This window comes from Xiphias gladius, chromosome 14 (assembly GCF_016859285.1).
Source record: "Xiphias gladius isolate SHS-SW01 ecotype Sanya breed wild chromosome 14, ASM1685928v1, whole genome shotgun sequence".
Taxonomy (NCBI): domain Eukaryota; kingdom Metazoa; phylum Chordata; class Actinopteri; order Istiophoriformes; family Xiphiidae; genus Xiphias; species Xiphias gladius.
This window is the reverse complement of record NC_053413.1, coordinates 23,180,550-23,196,753: the sequence shown is the minus strand read 5'-3', so window position 1 is coordinate 23,196,753 and position 16,204 is coordinate 23,180,550. Positions and strand designations below refer to the sequence as shown.

Below are 16,204 nucleotides of genomic sequence, written 5' to 3'. Positions count from 1 at the left end.
CAGTAGCTGCTTGTGATTTTCTAAAGAAATTGTGTCATTTGTCAGTTTGCTTGAGGCCACCGAGACAGAGAAACCGCAAATCTAATTCACTTCGCAGGAAGGAGGCATCTGTTTTAGAGTTTCTTCTAACTGCTTCAAGTTCAATGATCCTCAATATGTAAGTGCTTCTAGTGGTGTTAAAGGGATTATGTGCGTTATAGATAAGCATTACTCGCTGTTGTTTTTACCGTAATACGAGGAGGACTATGCTGAAACTCAAAGTAATATGACAATTATAAATAAATTTGTGCGTACAGTAGTTTATGCACATTGTGTGTGTATTAACCACACATTTACCTAACATGTATGTTAGAGGAGGTATAGTACACGGTTCTACCCTTCTATACCAAAGTGTCTGTGGGTCTATCCTGCCCACTTTATCGTAGAAGTTTTTTCCATCTCCCACATCCCACTACCCTCAATTCACTAGAAAATATACACTCATATTGTCTCGCACTTTTTTGTCGGTACCGTTTTTCATTTTCTGGTTTGGCATTTAGTTCTCTGGAAAGACCCAAACAAGCCTACCCAGGTTTCCATCCTCTACACTGCTTGTTTTAGTTTCCTTTTGTTCCATTTTTTGTTTTGCTTTGTTTTGGTTTTTTTTCGTTCTTTTTTGTTTTGTTTTGTTTTGTTGTCTCTTCCTATGTGAATAAATAATCCCACCTATTATTTTTTTAGTTAAAAAAGAGTATACAGTAGATGTGAATGACACTCGCCCCACACTCAAATGTAAATAGCTGCAGTTAGGTAGTGTGTTATACCATCATATGAATACAGTCAAGCCTGTGTAAAAACATGTATTATCCCAGCAAATGTATGACAATGACAAACTTGAAGTTGACCATAGGGGTAGCCCCATAGTCTCCCGTATTTGCTTTCTGCATCATTTGGTGCGACGGAGAACCAAAATCTTTCTGTTATGAGTTCAAAACAGTCTAAGAGGACAGTGTCCAAAGCTGTTTTGATATGATGTTTCAGTGAATTACTGTTGACACTGAACTTGGCAGCCTCCTGCGAGTTGCTCTGTATGAAACGCTCCCTTTTCAAACAGCCAACCATTTGTTCACACATTGCTGATGCGAACACTGAGAGGAGTGTCTCTGACGCGGCCACGGTCCTCCCCTCGCTCTCTGTAGCTCTGCTCCAGACGAATCTTCTCTGGATCCGACACTTCAGGCACAGTCCCACCCCCGTTGCTCTGGTACCCACGCTGGGGGCTGGATGGTTTGAAGATGGGCGTGGTCTTGGTCTTGGCCACTTTGTCAAAGAAGGCAAAGTCCGCTACATATTTGCCTGATGGGGAAAGGGAGACTACGGGGGGAAACTCATAGCCCCAGAGGATCTCGTCAGGCAGGTAGGAGGTGCGGACCTGGCAGGTGGCGGAAGTGGGCTCCACCGTAGCGCTCATGATCACCAACAGCTCGAAGTCAGCCAATTCGGGATCTGTCCAGCCCCCGCCTGATGGAGGTAAATGAGATATGAGGCGATGGCAAGTTAGAGGGTTGTGAAAATAAGAAGCAGAGGATGAAAAGGAATAATGGGAGAGAGGAAGGGGGTATCAATAAAGAAATACTAAAAGGCACACTGTGGAGTCTTTGAACACTAGTTGTAGTAATCGCTCAAATGGGGCTCACACTTTCAGACAGTATCTGCTCAAAAAAATGCATGCTTTTGTACTCAGTTTTACATATGAAAAGTGCTTGAGAGACAAGTGGGTATTCTTGTTGAATTGTGGTTTTCAAAAAGTTACAAAAAACAAAATTGATTGGACACAGCCCCCCACCCCCACCCAGCTCCAATGTCAGAAAGGTGCCGGGGTCAAAAGATTGCAAAGATAAAATGGCTATAACCTTTTACCTGTGACACTTGTGACACCCCCAACCACTGATCTCCACCCTCACCACCTACCCTTGGATGCCCAGGCTCGCAGGGGGCTGTTCTCATCAATGACATGGTAGAAGGTGAGGGGCAGGATGAGGAAGGGGCTGTCGCTGGAAGTGTCCACTTGGAAGGGCACGTTCCTCTGGTCCAGACGAACCGTCTCGCCTTCCTTGGTCAGAGACGTCTGGAGCAGTTTCCCAGTCACCTGGAGGGAAAAATGTGCACGAGTTGCTTCAGCTATATCGGTTCAACGTTTGACAAATTGCTCATGCACATGAAATTCACATATGTTGCGCGGTGACCTATTCAATATCACTGTCAATTTGTCTAGACAAATGTGCAGAATTTGTAGAAATGGTGAAAATACCTCATAATCTGTATCTTTTTCTCCCTACATCTACACGCACTTACTTGACACCCAAGCAGGAGACTCTTGCGCATGTTGGCCACCCTGATCATCAGGCAGGGTCGGCCTTCATGGGTCGACACCACAGCATGTTGGCTAAACTTTACCGTCTCCCCTCGCTTCTTTGGCCGAGCAACCTGAGCAGAGAAAGGTTGGTAACTTCTGGTTTTTCAGTTTGGTGATCTTTGATAAGATTTAAGTGTCTTGCACTCAGCATAGAAATGAATGCAGAGCTGCAAAGAACCGCATATGCTCTAGTTGTTGGCGAGAACACACTTCTGCTTTTACTTGAAAATGCTTGCGAAAACATAGATTTGTTTTAATATTTATATTCTCCAGCAATTTGATTATGAAAACTGCATGAATGTATATATACGGTGTGAGGCAGTTCTCTCTTTTCACTGTATTGCTCTTTACAGCTGGATGTTTTATTATTGGCTACCTTGGCCAGGAAGGTGCCAGTGATGAAGATCTCCATCAGCATGGTGATGACCAGCTGGATGATGAGGAGGATGATGGCAGCTGGGCATTCTTCGGTGATGCAGCGAAAACCATAGCCAATAGTTGTCTGGGACTCCAGAGAGAAGAGGAAGGCCCCCGTCAGGGTCTGCATCTGCATCACACAGGGTGTGTGGTTTGATGGAGGATCGAACTCTGGAAACATGTTGAAAAGGCAAAAAAAGTGCGTTCGCCTTATTCTGAAATATGTTAACATAACAGATAAGACTTTGTGCTACTTCTGTACACTTTTCTTGTGGGATGCAGGTCATTTTAATGTTTCAAAAACAAAATATTTCCAGGGCAGAATAAAAGTGTTTGCCTCGAAAATATCCTATTGATATGAAACTTATATAATTGGACTTGTATAACTTTTACAATCACACTCAGTCGAGCAAACGCTTGAAATGTGACACTGGAGGGAGAAAGAGGAGCAGGTGCCTTTTTGAAGATACAAATGAACTTCCTGCTATGGGTAATGATTAAAATTAGATTAGAGTCAGATTAACCTCAACATCGACACGTCTTTATCACACAGTTACAAATACCATCCAACCTCAACGCTCAGTCTTTTGCTTTAAGTCATTTGCTTGGGTTGGCTCATAATGACCTGTAGACCTGTGCACAGGAGGTAAAAAGGTTTGGAGGAGATGTTTTTAAACAGGAAAAACAGGAAAGTTTTTGGATGATTCGGCTGAAGGGTCCATTCTTTCTTTTTTAAAGCCCCCCCTCTCTCACCCAGCAGGTCTCCGTGCACCAGCGCCACCAGGTACCACAGCACACCAAACAGGAACCAGGTCCCGGCAAACGTGGCCGTGAACAGGAAGAACTTGTAGCGCCACTGCATGTCCAGAAATGTCGTCCAGAGGTCACGCATGTACAGAGCGCTTCGCCCGCTGACGTGCTCGATTCGCACGTTGCTACGCCCATCCTTGGACAGAACACGCCTCCTCTTCCTCAGAGTCCCGCCCCCACTGGAAATGCCGCCCAGTAAGGGTTTTAAAACGTCCGTCTGTGTCTGGGAGTGGCAAACCTTCTGGGGGGAGGAGCTACGAGAGGAAGGAGGTGTGGCAGATGTCATCTAGTGAATGACAAAAAACAGGAGTTAAATTAATTTCTCAGATTATCTTTTTTTAAATGGCCAGTGTTGTTATTAGGCTCATTTGAGATTAGTTTGGAGTGGAATGGGAGGTCTTTACATAAAATTAGTGAAAAAAAAAAAAGCTGGATGGATAGATAAACATTTTTTAATATCTTACAATATTCACAACATCAGCATGATTTGACAATAATGATGCTGACTTCCTGTATTATATGCGGGGAAATCTAGAAACTGCCCAAAATGACAGCAATTTCCCCTGCAGCCACCTGCTCTCATTCCCAGGGGAAATTGATCTCAAAAGCAAGCCTCATATAACTGTTTATTTTCAAAATATGTACGAAAAATAAAATAAAACACCTAGCAGACAAGTTAATATCAAACTGTTAATTTAAATTACAAAGCAGGAAACCACAGTTTTTAATCAGCAAAACAAGTCAAAACAAACCTGAAAGGGCTTGCACACCCATGCAAGTGTTTTGGATTTTTTTGGGCAAATTTTTCTGTTGAAATTTGGCGGAAAGTATGGGGAGCTTACTGAGGTTTCTCAACTCAACGCCAAATTGTACCGTGCGTACAGTAAATGCAATCATGTGGACTTGAATCTCATAAATTGGCCCCCAGACACACTCCCATTACATCGCACTCAACTTGAGAGAATTAAAAAAAAAAAAAAAAAATCTGGGTTCTGGCAGGTATTTTTCCTGGGAATAAGGACTAGATTTGGCCAAGTATTTTGTGTAAATACTGTGATTACACTACCAGGTATTCAGCCCAGGTACATAGTCCAAAGAGGAGGGATAATCATCTAATAAGTAAAACACCTGTTTGGGTGTACTGTGTGTGTGGTTCTCAATCTTTTGGCTCATGTCATGATTTCAGAAGTGTTTCTGAAGCCGGCAGATTTTTAGGATTGTGCTCAAAGCCGTCTTGTCAGGAGTTTGGAGTCAGAAGGACCACCACAGCTTATTCTCACACCCTACGAGGACTCTAAATCGAGGCAAACAACGCCAAAGCATAGCTGTCTTCAAGCATTATGGTCTCAGTATGCTTAAAACAAACCAGGTGGTACTGTACGAGGAGCCGTCTCACCATGTCTGACGGCAAAAGTTATTACAGCTGTTCCAAATGACCGCAGTCGAAGGGCAGGGCCAAAAAGCCTGCCATCACAGAGATGGGCGAGACACGATAAATTGTTAAAATGCAAATAATGATGCACATTTGTTGGACAATTTCCCCTTAAGGGCAATCACGGTGTTGTAAAAACATTTTGACATAGGTTACTGTGTGAAGAATGAAAGAGGAGAGCTTAAGAGAAGTCCAAACCCTACCTGATTCCCCACCTCTGCATACTTGGTCCCTCGCTATGCGAAGTAGGCCGCTGGTTGTGTTTTTTTGGTTTTTGGCCCTGCCTCTCACAGCGTAGAAACGGAGAGGAGGAAGGGAGTTTCAGACGCTGGTCGGTTTGCTTGAAGTATACTGAGGTCTTTAGTTTGCCTTCATTGGAAGGATCATGAAGATTCACATTAAAAAGAAGTGACATTAGCTACCAAGCAGCCATCTTGTCATGGGAAAATATGTTGCGATTCCACAAATGTTGAGCTTCTCAAACGATTTTGACAGTTCTTTGTAGTAGCTGTTAGAGGAAGGAGAAGAATTTCCTGATACATAGTCGGAAAAATATGAAGTGGTTACCACATTTGTAAACCTATGTTTCTCTAGAATATACAGCTAATGACGAGACTTCTTTCTTTCTTTTTCACAGTACTTCAAAAACACATTTCTCAGGTGTTTATTGCCTGGGAGTTATTGCCTTGCTGTAACCTTTGAACCACTGGTTTGAGAACCACTGAATAAAACGTCATGCATCAAAAATCAAAACCACAAGGGAAAACGGTCACAAGTAAAGACTGAGGTCGGACAAAAAAGCAAAAAAGTTTGTGTCAGACCCGAACAATACTAGCGGCTCTTTCGATAAAATATGTCATTAAAGATGTGTAAACAAGTGAAAAGGTTTTTAGCTGCACTAGAGGCAAGGCTCCAGGGATGGCCTAATCTGTTTGATGAGTCAGTGTGTCCACCATGTTGGTAGAGGGAAATTTTATACAGACATTCATGGCCCCCGGATGCTGATTCCTAATGACTTTGGTGATCCCCTGATTATTCCCTTGGCACCGTCTTCAGGTCAAATTTTAAATTTCCCCAATAAATTTACTTTAGCAGCATATCAGCATTGTCCTCGTGAGCCTGTCGGCATGATAACCACCAGCACTTTTGTATTTTAATTGACCGTGAGTGCTAAAAATTAGACAAAACCTTTTTTTCACGGTTGTTTTTTTTTTTACAAGGACAACCGCCTCACACATCTGCGGGCATGGCTGTAGGACTCGATTACAGGACAAAGCACTTGATGGGAAGGGTGAACAGCAACAATAAAAGCATTTCCTATTCAGTTGGTCTCTTCACAGTCTTTAATGACATATTTGGCCAGACCAGGGGAACTGGTGTTACAGACTCAAATCATTTGATGAGATGTGGGATACAGTAATACATGTGTTTTTAATGCTTTACGCTGTGGCACGTTTGTATGAATGTGTGCCCCCGTCAGAACATTTCCGGTCCACCCCATCACACACAGACAGACAGTTACTGTATCTCCACACACTTGACACGCTCACTTACGTCCGACAAATCATGTAGGCCAGTGGAGAGAGGATGACCCACAAAAGAGGAAGACAAGGAGGAGGAAAGGGAAGAGAAAGAAGAGTAGAATTAGGATGAAGATGCGCTGCATTAACCCAACAAACCGTCCACAAGGAGTCTCATTTGGGAGCCGAAGGAGAGAGGAGAAACTTGAATGAGTCAATTTAGGTAAATAGAAAAAAAAATAAAAAATCTTTGTCTGAAACTCAGATGTTTGTCTAGATAAGGTTTTTGTGTTGAGCTGTCCGCTGAGATCTGATCCCAATCAGCTACTAAAGCACTGGTGAAGTCAAGCATTGATGAGGTTCTCAGATCCTTTACCTAAGTACCAGTACAAATACTTCCTTACAAGCAAAGGGCCTGCATTCAAAAAATCAAAAAAAAATTATCAACAGAATGCACTTAAATTATAAAAAAATAAAAGTACACATTCTGCAAACAATTTTATATATTACATTATTCGACTGATAATACTATTAATTGATGCTTAAATGGGATTTTACTGTTGCACCTGGTTGAGTTTGAGCTAGTTTCAAAAACTGGTTATGGTAGGTAATGGTAGCTGGTTTAGTCCAGTGGTTCCCAACCTAGAGGTCGGGTTCCTTCCAAAGGGTCACTAGATAAATCTGAGGGGTTGTGAGATGGATAGGAGAGGAAAGAAGAAAAACAAAGTTCAGCTAAACAAATTTATATTCATTTTTGGATCTTATATCTAATCTTTTTTTTTTTACTTCAGTGAGCGTATTTAGTTACTTCCCAAAATTAAGCCTTGGTTCGCAGTCAGCATTTCAGTTCATCCTAAAGATGTTGGACGGGGTTGAGGTCAGGGCTCTTGGCAGACCAGGCAAGTTCTTCCGCACCAAATGTGAAAAAAAAAACCACTTCTCTATGGACCTCGCTTTGTGCAGGTGGGCAAAAACATTATTCCGGCTTCCCTTATTTGGACCTAAAGCACCTCGCTCAAACTGCGAAAAACATCCCTCGACCAAAAGCAGAAGGTGTCCGTATATTTTTGGCCATGTAGCGTAAATCAAAATAGCCTCCCTGCAATGCTGATCATTAATTATGCAATCAATCAGCTTTGATTACATCACACTTTTGTGATTCTGCAAGGGTGAGGCCCTCAAAAGCTTCACAATCACAATGACACCATTGATAACTTCACTCTTTCAACTCTGCATCGCCCTCTCACCCCATCTTCTGTGTCACACACACACACACACACACACACACACATACACTCTCACGTCCTGGAAAAAACACAAATCCCAGGGCAGGTATATCGGATGAATAATAATGGAGTAAATGGGAGTAAATGGGAGTAAATGAGAGTGAAAACGGGGAAATATTTCTGACCCACCTCTCCAGTAGGATGTATTCCATCTCCATGGCAACACGACAACTTTACTGTACCGCCCGGCCTCGGGAAGCCGAATCCAAAAACTGAATCAAAACTTTTTCTTTTGCCAAACAAAAGAAGCGCTCAACGTTTTCCTGATCTCCCTCTCTCTCTCTCTCTCTCTCTTTCTACTTTCCTCTTTCTCTCTCCTTCCTTCTCTCTCTCCTCTGTGTACACAGGAATGCTTTGTTTGGAGCTAAGATAAAAGAAACAAAAGACGCCATTGACAAAAACGACTCTGTGCCCATCCATGTGTGTGTGTGTGTGTGTGTGTGTGTGTGTGTGTGTGTGTGTGTGTGTGAGGGTGATAGAGAGAGAAAGAGAGAAAGAGAGAGAGAGAGACTGAGAGTGTGTGTGTGATCATGTGAGAGTGGGATTGCAATTACATGCGTATTTCTGTGTGACTGTAGGCGTACATGTGTGATTTTGTATGTGTTTGTGTGTAATTATTTGAAAGAGAGTGTACAATTATATGTGCATTTGTGTGTGCGTGCGTGTGTGTGTGTGTGTGTGTGTGTGTGTGTGTGTGTTTGAGAGATGAGTGAAAGGAAAAACGAGAGAACTGAAGAGAGGAAGGGAGAGAGAAAGAGATCTGTGACAAAAGGCCCTCGTTAGTATTCTGGAGTGAGGAGTAATCCCCCTCCATCTCTCCCTCACTGTCTCCCCCCTCTCTCTCTCTCCCACACACACACACACACACACACACACCCTCCAGTTTGTTTCGTTCTTACCTTCCTTAATATCTCATTCTCTTTCTTTCCTTCTTTCCCTTCGAATAATTTATTTATCAGCATCAACAGAATCACATAATTCGCCCAGAGAAGGTGAGATTTACTTAAAGAGAAGAGAAGCCCGACAAATCAATTTCTGTCGCTTAATGTGTAAACAATTGTTGAACAGCCTCTGTACCCCCCCATCTCCCTGTTTCCGTCTCTTTTTCCTCCTCCTTTACTGACTTTCTATAGTTCATGAGTCAGGTTTCTTCAGTGCCTGTTCCTAATCAGCTGGTCGACGGATACCCAAGATATAACACGCCACTCACACTCTACCGACGCCCTGAACTTGGATAATTACACGATAGCTCGCAGAAATCAGTCGATTCACCGTAAACTGTTCAAAACAGTAGACTCATATAAGTTAAGAGAGCATGAGGTTCTTAGGGAAGCATAAATACCTTCTTGATGGATTGACTGATTTAATTTGAAGATTAAAATACACTCTGAATGTTCAAAATCATTAGAGATAAAAACAGTAAAGCTTTATGACTAATTTCTCTTGTTTTTCTCCAACATCTCAGTGATAAAATAATATTTTTGGTCTTAGCTTCTAACTTTTCCTATTTTCTCACATTACTGCTAGAGAGTGCTAAGCCCTATATTGTCTGCGTGTACCAAGCAATGCCTCCATCTGACTCATTGGTAACTGTTTTGTTTTTTTTAATCCATAACTTTTAAAGCTTATTTTCGAACTTTAAAGCATTTCAAGAACACATACCCTGTGTCTTTCACAATGTTGGGATGAACAGAGTGACAATATTTGTCATATCAGATGCTCTGAAATCAAATGCTCGGATCGGATGTGAACGCTGACCAGATATTTTCGTTTTCCATGAACTCAGCTTCCTTACATTTCTGAATGGCCAGATGTGGATCACATGTGGACGTGAATCCTTTGAGACTTTGCACCAAACTCTACAGGGGCCTCCGCATTAAATAACCTTAGAGGATTGTTTACAGGACGGCTTCAAACTTTATCAAATTCCATGATGTTTTCATCAATAAACTTAATCATTAATATTGTTATTGTTCAACTTACTTTCATGTATTTACGAGTTACAGATTTGTGTGAGCCTAAAAAAATGAACAATATTGTAAATTTGATAAGTTGGCCAAATTTGAAATCCTTTTATTTTATTTTTTGTTTTGTTATGAGAATTTTTTTTATAGTTTATACTGTTTTTTTAACCGGTGAAATATAACAATTACCAGTGGAAATAATGCATGTAAATAGATATGTAAATGCATATATTAGTTGAGAATAAATGAAACATATAACATAATTGAACAAGTCAGAGCCATAAGTCTGTACTAGAATATGCACATTTCCTTTCCGGATGGGTCATTATACAGGTAGGCGCAAATGAGAAAACTTACCTTAACAGTATGAGACATGCCAGGATTTTTCATTTCTTAATTTAGGAAACAAATCAATTTTGTTGCATACAGAATATTTTATTTGTTTTTAAGATATTTGCATTGCAATCTGTTGAGAAATAAATTGCTTACCTTTTCAGAAGGGATTGCAATCTAATTGACCCGTACAGAGAAGAGTTAGGAGCCCAGAGCCTCAGCCTTTCGTCCACATGTCTGCTTTGTTGTCATACGCATTCTCACAGGACACAACTGGGACTGTAATTCTGCAGGAAGAATAACTTCAACGGGCTGCTACCCTTGACATTGATATACCATTAAGGAGAATTATAGATACAGTCACTGGCTCATCGGGCTCCTGTTTCTGACCCAGAGCCCGGTCTCACTGCTCGCAAATTCTTCCCAAAGAGACAGGACTTGGCTTTATAAGAGGTCTCTCTCTCTCTCCCTCACTCCTGAATTCCTGTTGTGTCCTGCTCACGTCTGTGTAATTGCTGTAATAACTGATCGCCACTCCCCCCCCCCCAGTCTCAATTCACTATCAGAATAATGCAAGTGACCACAAATGCATCACGTTAAAACCTTCAAAATTGGCCTGAAAGACTGAGGTTCTAAATATTACTTTTTTTTTTCAATAAATGTTTTGCTGCATTTGTTGTTGTATAACTCCCTCACGTCCCAACTGAGTGCGCAACATCCAAAGGAGTGAACACGATACGTGCACATGTTTGGGGCCTCGCATGCACATTCTCCACAAATGCACTCAGGCACGCGCACACACACGCAAACAACAAACAGCCCCAGCAAACCACCCCCTGCAGCAAACACACACACACACACACACACACAAACACACACACAAACACTCTTTTCGGGGGAACCACAGAGCCCTCTATTCATAACGCCTGTGCCCGGGCATTTGCTGTGTCCAAGAGCGTCTGTACGGAGCGTCCTGTTAAGCTCAAACACATAAAGAGGAACATCCGTGAGGTGAATACCGCTCCTAATTCTGCCTCTGGAGAGGGTGACAAAGCATTATTTAATTGGGGGAGGGGGGGGGTGGATGGAGTCGATGAAGACCATGCTCAAATGTGCTGAAAAGTCCCTATGAGTATGCCCGGTGCAAGGTTCAGGAAGGGCCTTCGGAAAAGGCCTCACGGTGTACCGGGCCTACAGTACACCGTGACGGAAGTGAGGAACGGTGGAGGCTGTATAAACGTGCAGAGGTCAGGTTTAGCCAGAGAGCAGCATCCTTGGACCTGGAAGGGGGCGAGAGTGCGTGCTCGGTAGCGCTTTCCGTGAGTGGTCGCGAAGGTGCACGTCAACATGGGGACGCCACGTGTCGGTGGGGCCCGACACACCGATCCAGCCGGTCGGCGAAGAGGGAGGCTCGCACTGTCCATCACCTCGTGTCACCTCACCTCCTTCGTCGAGGCCTCGCCTAGAACACATTGCAAAAGACTGCAGCTGACCTGCGTGCGTTCTGGAGCTGCACGAGAGGAAAGGTCTTGCATTCGGCGAAGCAACAGTCTGCGTTTTTCACCCAGCAAGGAAGAGAAGTTCCAGAGGAGTCAGCCTCGAGTATAGGTGACCCAAGCCAAACTGGCCGTCCCCTTTTCACACACTGCGAAACACACTGTGTTTAAACTGTCCCTACACGCTCTCTTTGCTCTGAGAGGCAGAGGCATGAAAGATAAGGAGAGAGCACTTAATTTAAAAAACAAAACAAAAAAAACAACTGAAGCACCCGGTTAAACAACCAGAGAACTCTCTCTCTCTCTCTCTCTTTCTCTCTCTGATTAACACACGAGACAGAAGACATTGTGCAACTGCTTTTACAGGCAGGGCTTTGAGCTCATGAAGAAAAATCGTGGTCGAGTACCTGACTGAGATCTGGACAGTGGCGGTGCTGCCGGGCAGCTGTCAGGGCCCCCTCACACTGTAGCGACACAAGTCCGGCATGCAGCTGAACCAGATCTCCACCTCTGCGAGTGTACTTCACACCGTTTAGATTATGTATACTACAATAACCCCGCACACACACACACACACAGGGGCACGACTTTCTGTCGGCGGGGGTGACTGTGCGTCTGCTGTCATGGCACCCGGACGGCGGAAGGAATCGCTATGCGTAACCGGCCCCGCAGCCTTCCACTTCACGCTGCGTGTGCCTTCCCGCACCGATGGCGCAGTCGCCCGCAGCACGGTTTGTGACCCCGTGCGGACTAGGCGAGCGCCCACCGGTGTCGCTCGGCAGACACCCACGCAGCTTCCCCTGCCTCCGCCGCGATATGCACGGGTCCGCCGGCTCTGCGGGGAAGCCGGGGCGACACCGAGTCAGGGGGATGCGTGCATTCAGCCACGTGTTTCCCCAGCGCCATCGATCATTTGCTGGAATTCCCTGTGACTACGTTTTACTGTAAGCATCGACTATGTAAATGAGGGACGCGATCCGTCTCTCGAAACCCCGACATGTGCCGCTGAGCGTTGAGAGTTACTGCAGGCATCACATGTGTGTGTGTGTGTGTGTGTGTGTTGGGGTCAGTCGGTGCTCTTGGCTCGCAGTAGCGGTGGCAGTGGTGGATTTACCTCCGTTTAATTCATCCCTTAGAAAACTCCCTTTCTCTCGCTTCCCAGCCTTTCATTTTGCTCTCGCTTCCGTCGCTTGCATATTTATTGGCTGTTTTGCTCGCTCTCTCACTTCCTCTGCCGGTCTCGGTGGCCGAAAACCGAGGTGAAAACTCGGGGGGGGGGGGGGCCACAAATAGTTCAGCCGCCTGCTGCGACTTTCAGTGCATCGCGGATTTATGAAGTTGGCATTTGTTCTACAGCCTGTCTTTGTTTCATTCGTTCATCCATTCATTTTTGCCTACATCCACGTTTTGCCGTCGATCACTATGTAATTGACTCGGCTATTCATCAGCCTTTCATTATCCACGCTGAACAGACTATAACTCAGTACATGAGCCACGATCAAACAACGGGGTCGTTTCGATCAATAAATAAATAGTAAATGATAGATAAATACTGTATGTAATAACACCTCAAATGACTGCCATACAACTACTTTTTTTTCATATTTAGTTCTATTGTGGCTCTAGTTCTTCAGCAGTTCTGACAAACCGTAGCTGCTGAATACATTACAGGTTAATAAAAAGGTGATGTGTAGACCTGATCGTGCATGCAGGTGGTCCTGTGGGGGAGATGCGGCACATTCTGCCGCCTCCACTGCTGTCGTGGATGAATTGAGCAGAGGGGCAAAAGTTTGTTGATTCAGAAAATAAAAAGAAAAAAGCCCCCCCCCCTCTCTGTCCCTGGCTGCAAGTTAGAGTTCAGCCAGCAGGTGGCAGCAGATTACAAATGATAACTTATCTTAATTGCAGAAGGACCTACACACACACACACACACACACACACACACACTGTGTTGGGTCCTCACAAGTATAGAAATGTAACTATGTGTTTGTGTGTTTGACAAATACTGTGGGCTATATTTATCATCCAGGTGTGTTAAGGTCCCGTGCTTCACAACAGGATATAGTGTGTTTGTGTGTGTGTGTGTGTGTGTGTGTGTGTGAAGGTCCCTCTGCAATTAAGGTAAGTTTCCTTGACAACATGGTTAAGTTACTGTTACTTGATATGCACCATAGCTAAACGTAGTGCATGCACACCTACAACGACACAGTGAAACGCATCCAGCACACAGAGGGAGGAAAACTGAGTGAGTTTGAGGCCTCGGAAAAGCTGCAGGAAAGAATGTACAACTGATATTTGGCGTCCTGCATCTTAAATGTGCAATAAATGCATGAACCTTAGTGGATAGTAAGGAACTGCTATAATGAGAGAAAAAAAAATAGGATTTTGTATATTACACTTAATAAAGAAGGGAACTGTACGACATGCAGGAAGGAAAGGAAAAATCAAACTTAAAAGAACAACTAGAAGATGGCAACAAGAAAGACTATGAGCAACATAACGATTCCAAAGTTTCAGATGTTTTCTCATCCACTGGGACACTGCTGGCTGTAGTGTGTAATATGAGCTGTAGTAATCAACAATGATAGTACAATGATAGTACAGAAGATGCATGCAAACGTCGCTTGTATCTGCTCTGGGTTAGCAATGCAAAATTCTTGCACTGGTGACTCGAGTGAGAGCAGCAGGTTTTGGCTGGTGCACCAGGATAAAGGGCCCTGACAACTGTGAGAATACAAATCGGCTGTTACATAACACGGGGTTGACCAGAACACTGGCTGCTCTGTGCTGCTTTCACAGCAGGTACGTGGAACACACACAAACACACACACACACACACACAGAAACGCGCACACACACACACACACACACACACACACACACACACACACATATAAATAAACATACATATATATATATATATATATATACACACAGACACAGCTAGATACACTTACATACTCAGAAATGCATGCATACAAGTTTGCATGCATGCCTGTACATACAAACACAAATAATTCTAAACTATACACATAAAAAACCATCGGTCTGGATGTTGATCTCTCTCCAAATTCTGGCCAGGTTGCCAGTTATTTCAGTGCGGATGACTGTTGTATCCGAGAGGGTGAGTCCTTGTGATTTCGGTGAACCTTTTGACCTTTCATCTAGGTGCCACAGTCAGTTCATAAATTCCAGCTTGAGCAGTAATGGCCAGATTTTCATGACATTTACTGTGAATGTACTTCAGTGTCCAGTGGCTGAGTCTAAAGTGAAATTTTCCGAGCAGAGACCTCTCCTCATCTCAGTCCTGTCTGCGGGCTCTCCTCTAGTTCCATTCTTCGGTCCATCATCGAAGGAGGCTGACCTCCCATTTGCTGAGCACGTCCATGCTCCCAGTGGGATGAAACCTTTTACTTTTAATGAAGCCATGCCCTTTCCTCTGGCACCACCCTCAGGCCTGAGAGCAAACACGGCATTTCAGAGCCAAGAACTGAAAAATCTTCGGTTTAGCCTGGAAGTTCACTCTCAAAAACGGTATTAGTTAGTAGTGGTAGTAGGTTAAAAAGTCGTTTGACAAAAAGAGCTTAACTCAAAGTCAACTACATAACTTTTTGTACCCCCCAGAGCGTTCAACTGCATCTTACAGCCTATTAAAGCTATTTTGCAAAGTGGTCACTATGTTGGTTTTTTCTTTTAGCGCAACAACTGCCTTTCTACTACAGGTGCAAGTAGGGTTAATGTCTGGTATGTCTCGCTGGCTTCTCTGTGCTGCTGCTGCACCACCACACACACACACACACACACACACACACTCCACTCTAGTACATCCCACACTGCTGAGTTATGAGTGTGTCAAGTTAATTAAAAACCTGATGTAGAAATTGTACATCAGCAGGGAGAAGACTGAACAACACATGTGAAGGATGACCAGCTGGTCTCTTGATCTCTCTGGTTCTCTCTTGTGAGAACTGGGACGAGTGACTTGCCAGAAAACCTGGTGGTAATTTTAGCGGCTGCTCTTCTTTAACCCACTTAAGTGACACATTGATAGTCAACAGTCATTTCTGGGGACATTTTCTCAATACCGTACTAATTACTGGTAACTTTTGACCCGGGACCGTGAAAACTGAACAGAGAACCGTTTTTGAAACAGTGTAAATTGATCATTTTTAAGCTGAATTTTGCCTTTTCCCAACTAAGGATTATCTGGGAAGCTTCGTAAGAACTCATTGGTCGCACGTAGCAGGGCGATTGCATCAGCACCAAAAGCAACACGAGCACGTTGGGGGCACGGTGGGGTCTGGTGCTGCCTTCAGGTCCTGTGGGCAATCCTACAGCACAAACTCCTGAAGTTGTCACGTACGCTTCATAATGGGGAAAAAAAAAAAAAAATAAAATAAAAAACGTGATACAATGCAAATCAAGACTGGAAAGATTATAACGAGACACAACAGTAGAAAAGTCGGGATCAATGATAATTAAGTGTATAAGTTATATTCCACATGTAAAGTGGCCATGTTTTTTGTTATTATGGATTGTTTGGTTATTTT

The 16,204-nt window shown here is 43.6% G+C and overlaps 1 protein-coding gene and 1 long non-coding RNA gene across 2 annotated transcripts; one reads left to right on the top strand and one right to left on the bottom strand.

The window, feature by feature from the left end:
- Positions 1-103: 103 nt before the first annotated feature.
- On the bottom strand, positions 104-12,809 carry LOC120798491 (ATP-sensitive inward rectifier potassium channel 10-like). Its single transcript, XM_040142755.1, has 6 exons — positions 12,768-12,809; positions 3,566-3,908; positions 2,772-2,983; positions 2,335-2,466; positions 1,951-2,128; positions 104-1,500 (listed from the first exon to the last, which is right to left on the bottom strand). Exons 2-6 carry the CDS (start codon positions 3,906-3,908, stop codon positions 1,106-1,108), a joined length of 1,260 nt encoding a protein of 419 aa, XP_039998689.1. The 5' UTR covers positions 12,768-12,809; the 3' UTR covers positions 104-1,105.
- On the top strand, positions 1,890-3,781 carry LOC120798492. The gene is made up of 3 exons (XR_005708710.1): positions 1,890-2,480; positions 2,749-3,011; positions 3,573-3,781. It is a non-coding gene; the product is annotated as an uncharacterized LOC120798492 (long non-coding RNA).
- Positions 12,810-16,204: the final 3,395 nt, after the last annotated feature.